General features: G+C 41.8%; 1 protein-coding gene across 2 annotated transcripts; it reads right to left on the bottom strand.

Moving 5' to 3' along the window:
- Positions 1–4,608: 4,608 nt before the first annotated feature.
- Positions 4,609–7,314, bottom strand: nkx2.4a (NK2 homeobox 4a). 2 transcript variants are annotated; one of them, XM_086128214.1, is made up of 2 exons: positions 6,785–7,314; positions 4,609–5,866 (listed from the first exon to the last, which is right to left on the bottom strand). In XM_086128214.1, the coding sequence occupies exons 1-2, from the start codon at positions 7,155–7,157 to the stop codon at positions 5,202–5,204; spliced, it is 1,038 nt and encodes a 345-aa protein (XP_085984340.1). In that variant the 5' UTR covers positions 7,158–7,314; the 3' UTR covers positions 4,609–5,201. The 2 variants fall into 2 exon arrangements, with proteins under 2 accessions (XP_085984340.1, XP_085984339.1); XM_086128213.1 differs by having other exon boundaries at positions 4,609–5,893.
- Positions 7,315–9,371: the final 2,057 nt, after the last annotated feature.

The following is a 9,371-nucleotide window of genomic DNA, read 5'->3' on the forward strand; positions in this document are numbered from 1 at the left end:
TGCTTTAGATTTTTTTCCTTTCTTTAGACGGGACCTTGATATCACCATTTATGGAAGCCCATAACATGCTGTCTCCAAGTTGCGTTCACTTGCGATTTTTGTTTTTGTTTTGCTTGTTGTTGTTGTTTTTTTTATATATTGTACCTGAAGTAATAACAATGTAATTTGCTGTAACCAATCTCAGAATGTTTTTTTATGTAATTGGCCTTGTGTCTTAAAGCAGTGTCTTTTTGTCTCATTTTGTTTTGTGAAGTTTTGTTTATATTAATATTATGATACAATACAATAGTTTGTATAAATGCTGTACAGATCACTGAATGGTCACTTTTATCCTAAAGGGCAAATTTTAACCAGGCAAGCCCACCAAGATCTTGAATCAGTGCAAAACTATTACTTATACTTTTAGTATCCAACCATTCTGCAAAGTTTGTCAAAAAAAAAAATCCAAGCACTCAGTGAAACTCACTGATAGTAATCCTAGCATATAAACCATAAATATTTTGTGATGTGGGTTCGCCATAAAAATAAAATCAACACACTCCCCACCTAATTTTAAGGAACTCAGTGAAACATCCGCATAATTTTAAAACAGCTTTTCTAATGCAAAGTTTCCACATATTATTGCTTTCAGTCTCAAGCGCGCGTGCTTCTCAGCAGGAGCCGCCGCCGCCGCCGCATGGCGCCAAAAGACTTTTTGTAGGATTGTCTGAACTCATTTTCTTTAAAGAAGAGTTTGCGCGACTTAATGAAGCAGAACTAATGGAAGTCCCACAATCATCCGCACCATGCTGGAAGCGCCACGGCAGGACAGAGCGGCCATTGATTCTTGCTTCAAACCACTTGAGTTCCTAATCAGCTTCTTTGGTTGTGCGTTTGAGGCCTGACAAACCCATTGTTGGCCCGTGTCACTGGAGGTCAGTAGTTATTAGTGGCAACTGAAAACAGTTTCTTTAAATACTTATGGCCAAGTAAAAAAACATGCATATGGAGACTTCAAGGGGGGGATTATTGGCATTACAGCGAGTCAGAAGAGATTGTGACATGGTTTTCTAATAAGGGATGCTCCCCCCCGCCTCGACCACACATGGCACACACACTCTTGACACAGTTCTTCCATCCTTCATCCAATGCCTGTTTCTCATACAGAGAGTCGTAGCAAAGTTGATCGGTTCTCATGATGTGCCTCGCATTTCCTTCCCGTTTTAAGACATTCGGGATTTTAAAAAAATAATAAAGAAACATTTTTTTAATGCATGAAAGATTGTCTCTCAATAACAGAACGCACATAACGCTCTCAAATCAGAACTTTCCAATTTAGCACCTTCACTTAAATGTGAATAATTTTGCCTGCCTGTCATAAAATCCATTCCCTTGTGCACACGCTGCATTAATGAGGTCAATCTTAAATCGCCCGTCACAGCATTAGGCAAAACTGCACAAACTGATGAGCTCTATCAAGCTCAATCCAAATAATAATAATAATAATAAAGTTTCACAAGGAAATCCTATTAAAATAATAAATTCCAATAGCAACAAAGCTCACATATCGGAGTGTCACATGAAAAAGGAATGATCAATGAATTGTTGTCAGGCTATTGTTTCTATTAACGTTAGATGGCAGAATATAAAGTGAAAAGGAAAAGTTTTTGTAACTATTAAATGCCTTGTACTATAACAACAACAGAAGACAGAGCAGCTGAGAGAGAGTTGAGTGAGGCTAAATTCAACCTCTTCACATCCAACATGCACCCCCCCCCCCCCCGCCACCACATCAAACAAAGTCAAGCCGCTCCATCTTACTGCTCCATCCCTGTCAACATGAAACAGCAAACGATGTTGAAGTCATGCAGAAATATTGACGCTAACTTGCCCTGCATAAACTGGCTCTCCTCAGCAGTTGCTTCAATCGATGGCTGGATGAGGAGAATCTCTCTCGGCATGTTTTGAACTCCTGTACATAGTGGAATAAGATGACATCAGTGGAGGTGTGTGTGGCTCTAGACTAGACCCAGAAGTGCACTCCGCTGGCCTCAGCAGCGACAAGAAATATCAATTATACATAATAATCAGAATTCTCAACATTAAATTATTGTATTGATTCCTAGTTGCATCTCAGTGGAAGAAACAATTCATCAATGGATTTGTAGCATCTTGCGATAACATCCTTCACATAATGTCCCAACAGTCACCTAGTTACAAGAAAACTACATAAGAAAATACACACCACTTTTTCCTTTGAAAGGTTCTTAAACCAGCGTAATTGGCACTTGTGAAACGAATAATGAACAGCTAATTCAGCAGTTAATACGGCATGTTTCTTTTCATTGAACATAATACAAAAATGGAGCTGCCTGAAAGAAATTATTCGAGGGAACGACGGCCTCAATATTCGCATCTCTTTGTCAAGCAAAGACCAATACCACAAAAAAATATATATATACAGTATATATATATATATATATATATATATATATATATATATATATGAACAAGGATGTTGATAGGTAAACTATAGAGCCAATAATGTTAAGCCCTTGCCAATTAGCGCTCACTAGGTTGCTAGGTCGCCACGGTCAATTGAGGAACACATCAATAGGACTTGAAAAGGTTCCTCTGTGATCAGACCTTCTGACATATTAAGTAGAATAAAGAGAGGGAAGGGGGTTAGGGAGAGTCTTGGAGAGGGGGGCGGGGGTGGGGGGTTGGAGGGACTTGCAGGGCTGCAGAAACGACGTGCACATTATGGAGTGCAACCTGCAATTACCTGACAAGAATAGACGGGGAAAATCCTTTGCATGCGTGGAAAAAAAAGACTATCCTTGTCTTATCAAACTCTATAATAACCTAAATGTGGCATTTAAGGCATGTAGCTATGGAGTCCATCTGGCCTTTATGGAAATATCTGCTTTGTATATAATAGAGGCAATTTGATGAAATGTATCATTCAGTTGTGAATGTGCGTGTGAGGAATGAATTTTCATCAAGATAGTGTGTGTGCATTTGTGTTCTGTGTGTGCGTGTATGTGTGTGTGTGTGTCCATGAACCGCGCTAAGTGTGGAAGTGACACCGTCACCCCAAACTTTCCAGACCGAAATGATGCTTCCAACAGCAATTACAGTACCGGGTCAGACTCATATTTCCTTCCAAAGAGAGGTCCACCTCACAATGATGTGAAAGAAGCAACAGACACAATAGGCAGTGATTACCAAGCATAGCCTATTAGAGCGCCATAACTATGGCCATTGAAAAGAGAAAAGAATGGCTTCACCTCCACTTTCATTTCATGTGGTCCACCATCAAAAGCTTTGTTGACAGCTCATTCATGCCCTCAATTTGGGGACAAAATCTATCCGAAACATCTTGCAGCATCAAAGTGCATCCAGGAATGCATTTGTCGTTGTTTAATGCTCTTATCCAGCTCCCTCCAGACAGACTTGTTGCGGCCAATTTCAAATGTCAGGTGCATATTGGCTCTGATCGCCCTTGGAGTGTCGGCATGATAGCACATATACATACAGCTGCCAGGTATGTGGAGGGCTTGGGGAAATGGAGGCTCTCCGAGGTCTCCATTGAGACACACTGATAGCCATCATCATCGTTGCGGGGTGTCATCACACGAGAGGGCTCCGCAAGTCATTTTCAAACACGTTTAAAATGACCACAGGAAATGAAATGCGAGATCAGTCGCTGCTTTTGGAGGACACGCCAACACGAGTGATGAGCTGAAACACTTTGGAGTTGCTTTGCGCAAATCATTTATCTTTTCGAGAGATCGATCGCGATGATACTTGTGTCTATTCGCGCGCGAGGCAGTGTGCGCGAGTGTGCGCTTGCGTCCGCCCGTGGAAGTCTCAGGGTCGGAAAACGAGGCGCCGAACTGCGTTATCAAGCTTAATATAAGAACAAGGACAGTAATAAGCGCACACAATCCAGGAATTCTGTGCCATTCGTTGAAATGAAAATATTCTGATATAGCGGTGTATCAAAACACTTGAACATACTAAATGATTTATTATTATTATTAATATTTTTTTATTATTATTAACTGATATTATGCACATAGCAGTTAAGTCTTTGCAGCCTCATCTTTGCTTAAATTCAGTACTTCAGATACATAGTTTATATATTTTTTAATTTTACATTTCTGTATTACCCACTCGATTTTTTTTAATATATTTTTTTATTATTTAGCAATCATTACTTTTATGTTTGTATTTAATATAGGTTCAATGTATCACTTGAAAATAATCAATATATATTAATTTTGCTCTTTCAAATATAGCGTCATAATAAGTGTGCGCGGGAGGTCTCATTCACAATCGAACTGTCCAATTAGGTTGTGGCGGAAAAGCGCCTTCTCAAACAAGGTAAAAGAGTTCAGTAAAAATTGTTTTTTTTTTTTTTTAATGTACACGTTGGCCGGAGTTTTTTTTTTTTTCTGGTTAATGATGACATCAAGTATAAACGACGGTCCTCCAAAATGTCACCTGACTCCTAGTGGCTCCCTCATCGACCTTGCTTTCTTTCTCAATATGCTCACGGTCTCGACATAATGAAAATGCACTTCAAAACAGCTTCCTAAAAAACAATTTCCTCAGAAATCGCTCTCACACTTCAAGTTATTTATTCTCATTTTTACTTGGGTTTAAAACATATACAGCAGCTCCATTTGATCGTTTTAACTTACAAAAGAATAAAGAAAACATAAAAGTGGACGCAAATAACGATTATTATACAATTAAACGTATTCTCGTGTTAGCCAAATGTACAAGTCGTTGAAGAATTCTAATTCAATACATTAGATTAACAATATCCATATGACAAAATTTCCATGTTGGTCACTTCGGCTCTCTATATCGACTTCCCTCCGCCCGGACCGCCCCCCCCCACCCCGCCCCCAAACATACTAACATTAAAACATCACGAAAGAGGTCCAAAAGATTACAAAAGGGGTCCAAGCGTCTTGATTGCTTTTCAAGGGCCAGCCATGTGTGTAATGTTCAAAAATAGACTCCCTTCTTTAGAGATGTCAAGAAAATGTGCCTTGATCAGCTGGTACTCGCGTGTGCGTGGCCCGGGGCGGCGGCCCCCACTTTTGCCTTCTTCCCGACCATATATTGTATTTTGCGTCTATACGCGTGTGTGGAATGGGCTCATCATCCGCAGGTTGATAGAAAAAAAAAAGTGACTGCACTGGGTCCTACCACGTTCTGCCGTATAGGAGGTTCGAGCTGACCATATTAGTGGCGTAATCTACAGCAGAAGTGTCTATTTGGGCCATGCTGAGCTGGCTGTGCAGGGAGGGGGGGCTGGGCGACATCTCCTCCAGGTCCAAATCGTTTACCTGCTGTTGGTTCTGGTGCTGGCCGAGCACCACCACGGCCCCATTCTGCTGTTGGCTCTGTTGATTCTGCTGCACGGCTTGTTGGTTGGGCGTCGGCGTGTTGGAGGCGTTCTGACACGGTTTGCCGTCCTTGACCAGAACCGGTACGGCTACGCGCCTCGGGGACTGGGCCTGCTGTTGGCACATGGTCCCGTCCTGTTGCTGTTGTTGTTGCTGCTGCTGCTGCTGCTGTTGTTGCATCTGTTGCGCCGCCTTGTCCTTAGCCTGGCGCTTCATCTTGTATCGATGGTTCTGGAACCAGATCTTCACCTGGGTCGGCGTCAGGTGGATCATGCTCGCCAGGTGCTCCCTCTCCGGCGCCGACAGGTACTTCTGCTGCTTGAACCTCCTCTCCAACTCGTAGACCTGAGCCTGCGAGAAGAGAACCCGCCGCTTCCTCCTGGGCGCAGCGTGCAGGGCCGGCATGGATTTGGAGGCGTCCGCCATTCCCGTCAGACCCCCCATGGCCGCCATGTTCATACCTGTGGAAGGTCCCATGAATCTAGAAACTTAAAAATATACATACATATATTGTGCGTTCAATCAACGCCAGAGCACATCACCGTACTACCTCACGCTCGTTTTGAAATAACGGAAATCTAGAGACCATTTATTATGATTTATTATTCTAAAATATTAACGTAAAGCTGTATTTTTGGGCCTGCTATTACTAAACGTGACATTAATAAAATGCGCTATTGTTTATCTGTGAGATCGAGTAAAGTTGGAATTGAGAATTTGATATGAAGTCGCTTCGTAATTCAATACTCGTAATGGACGTGTAATTATTTTCCATTAAAAAAGTGAAAGCTATTTTGTAAATGAACAAATATAAAATATAACTGCGCTGCTCTTTTATTTAATATCACGCGTGTGTCATTTAAACAATATTAAAAAGTAAAAACGGTCCATAATTGACAATGCTAAAATTACGATATGAAGAAAAATGCTGGACTCTCTATTATTTATGTATTATTAAAAACGAGATTAGATCAATTCGATCACTGCAAAAAATACGTAGAGATTTCGGAATTGATTGATTGATTGATTACATATAAATTGTAAACGTGAAATCTATACATTTATAAACATAAATGAAACGTATGCGTAATACTACTACTACTACTACTACTAATAACAATAATAATAATAATAATAATATAATCAAGTCAGACTTGCGACGAGGACCATTAATGTCATTCCTAAAGTTTAGTGTGCAAGATAAACTAAAATGCTGTAGCTCAACTTGTGTGTTTAATTCTAGTAAAGTGAGCGTGCTTTAGTATTTCGATTGCAGGAGAACAGGTGAGGTCGGAAAAACAACAGCAGCAACAACAACAACAACAACAACAACCCCAAAAGATGCGATGAGTAAGTCCCGCAGCAGCGCACGCACTTACTGGTGGAATATCTGGGATCAGCGTTGGTGCTGTACCAGCCTGTTGCTGCAGCGGCACTATTCCTCATGCTCTCCTGGTAGGACGGCAACTCGCCCATGTTGCCAATGCTTCCATTGCAATATCCCCCCATGGCGCTGTGGGAGAACTGGGACACCGAGTGCGGCATGTGGTAGGCTGCCGCCACGCCGCCGTTGTGGCCCATGGAGTGCTGCTGCATGCCGCCCTGAGACACTTGCGGCTGCCGGTAGGCTCCCAGCGGAGAGCTGAGGTTCCCCGCGCCGTCCATGGCACTAAACTTCTTGTAGGTCTCCTCGATTGGGCTCAAAATATCTGTCACGGAAAAAGGCGTTGTATGCTTTGGGCTCAACGACATGATTCAGAAAGCAGGTAGATTTTTTTGGGGGGGGTGTTGCAGCAGATCAAGCGTGTTGTTGTATCGGCTCTCTCCTTGTTGGGTGTCTACGTAAGAGAGGGCTTGGAGTGCGCCTGAGATCCTATTGATCGCCTTGGAGAAGGAGGCGAGCCCAGGGCGCTCTTAGCCCGGGTTTATTGGAGCCAGGAGCCAGGTTTATGACAAACACCGGGGGGCGGAGCCACGCGCCTTAACCGGCAAACAATGCTCATTGACGTTTTACTCGCATAATTCATGAAAACAAACTTTCATTTACACCGGCGAGGACGCGGGGATAGAGTAAAAATATTTGGTTTATTTTGTCGGAGAGGGAGAATACCCATTCATCATCAGCTGGGGTTTTTTTTCTTTTTTGGGGTGTAGGGGGTGGACAAACTTTGAGAGCACTCCGAAGAAAAACTGGACCAGCGAGTATCATCAAAGGGGCACATGAAGTACAACAACATGCTCCATGCTTCTCAAACTGCATTTTTTTTTTTGTAAACAAACGGCTGTATGGATCTACACTTAAACAGCACGCACTGTTCACTCACTGGCCACAACATTAGGTACAGCCTCACAAAAGCTAAGGTAGAAATGTTGCCATAGCAAAGATAATAATCCAAAGTGGCCTATTTACGTCAATTCAGGTGTTGTGTATTTTACTTTAGAGTGGTGTTTATTATTATTTTTAATTATGTTTGGAGTTTATGACTGCACTTTTGAGCTGCGTTCAAAATGTCACTGAATATAACTTTATTGTCATTGTTCCAGAATCAATGACATTTAGTAAGTGAAGTGAATGCTATGTTACAAAGCACTTCTCAGAGAGGACTCGCACACTGGTTCACATGATTAAAATACAGAATCACCGAATTAGAATTAATACAAGAAAACTATGGCTGGACGATGGACAGCTAAATTGTATGCACATCAATTTCTATCCATTTAAAATCCACTGTGCATTTTTTATTCTTTTTTTTTTTTTTTAGCTCCAGCATAGTAGCAGAATCCTAACCAAAATATTAGGCACAACGCACAGGCTTTACACTATGATAACAGAGGTGAGCTCTTAATAGCGTCACTCTAATCACATAACTTCCTTACTCGTTTATTTCATTCATATGTTTGCAGTAAATGACTCTCCATTTTAATTCAATGCAGATGTTGCAAAAAACATGTCTCAAAGACAAAAGATGATTGAGGCAGACGTGTTATTATCGTGACGCAAACCATCATTTCAACGGACTTTGACCAAACAAGATACAGTACACGATATTAGTCACATGATTGAGTTTATGCATAATAATAAACATGCTGTGCTCTCCGACCGTGTCAATCACAACTGCGCATTTTTGTCATTGTCAAGGCATTTTTATACACAGTTCTTGAAATCGAGCTCATGATTTTGCACCTTGGGCAAAACGACACTTTATAAAGTTGCATGACTACGATTTTATGAAACGCCAGTGGGCCTTTCAGACTCGATGCGATTTGGAGACATGGTAATCCTCTAACCCTCAAGCCTAGCCAGCATGCATTGATGACACTTTGTTGCAGTCTTGACCTGGCATTGTAATCTCTCAGCAAACCGGCAGGCGCCAGGGGAGGAATCAGTGCAAGGGGACAAACAACACGCGGGAGAGGGGGGGTGTCACAATGCAGAAGTTATACAGAACTGTGCTAATTAAAATCGGTTAATTCATTTCATCCGTGTCTCGTCAGCTTCACTTTCAAATTAGATCGTATCATAATTTGCTAGAATGTTCAATGCAGGCGACGATGGGAGCAGGTGCTTTGGTGCTGCTTCTTGCACTCGGGTTACCTTGCAGACGAACGGGCCTCTTTCTTCGTTTCAGTTCGTCTGCATCAAGGCATTAATGCAATTTAGCGTGGCAGGGCAGCTAAAGGAGCTACCTAGCCTAATTGAGCAAATGAAGACGTGTCATGGTCGGCCATCAATTAAGGCTACAAGTGAAGAAACACGAAACAATCTCCGGTTAGCCTGATTGGAGCACATGCTGCTTGCAGACAAATTTGCTCTTCGGATATATTATGAAGTGTTTGGATTTTACTGTTGCGAGGGAGTTGGGAAACACGCACATACAAACACTCACGCACTCCATTCTTCCACGACAGCTGGAGTTGTCAGAAATGCAATAAAGATGACCCTAACATATTAAAAAAAAGAGTAAG

Source organism: Hippocampus guttulatus, chromosome 13 (genome assembly GCF_054856545.1).
Source record: "Hippocampus guttulatus isolate MCC_2025c chromosome 13, RoL_Hgut_1.0, whole genome shotgun sequence".
Classification (NCBI taxonomy): domain Eukaryota; kingdom Metazoa; phylum Chordata; class Actinopteri; order Syngnathiformes; family Syngnathidae; genus Hippocampus; species Hippocampus guttulatus.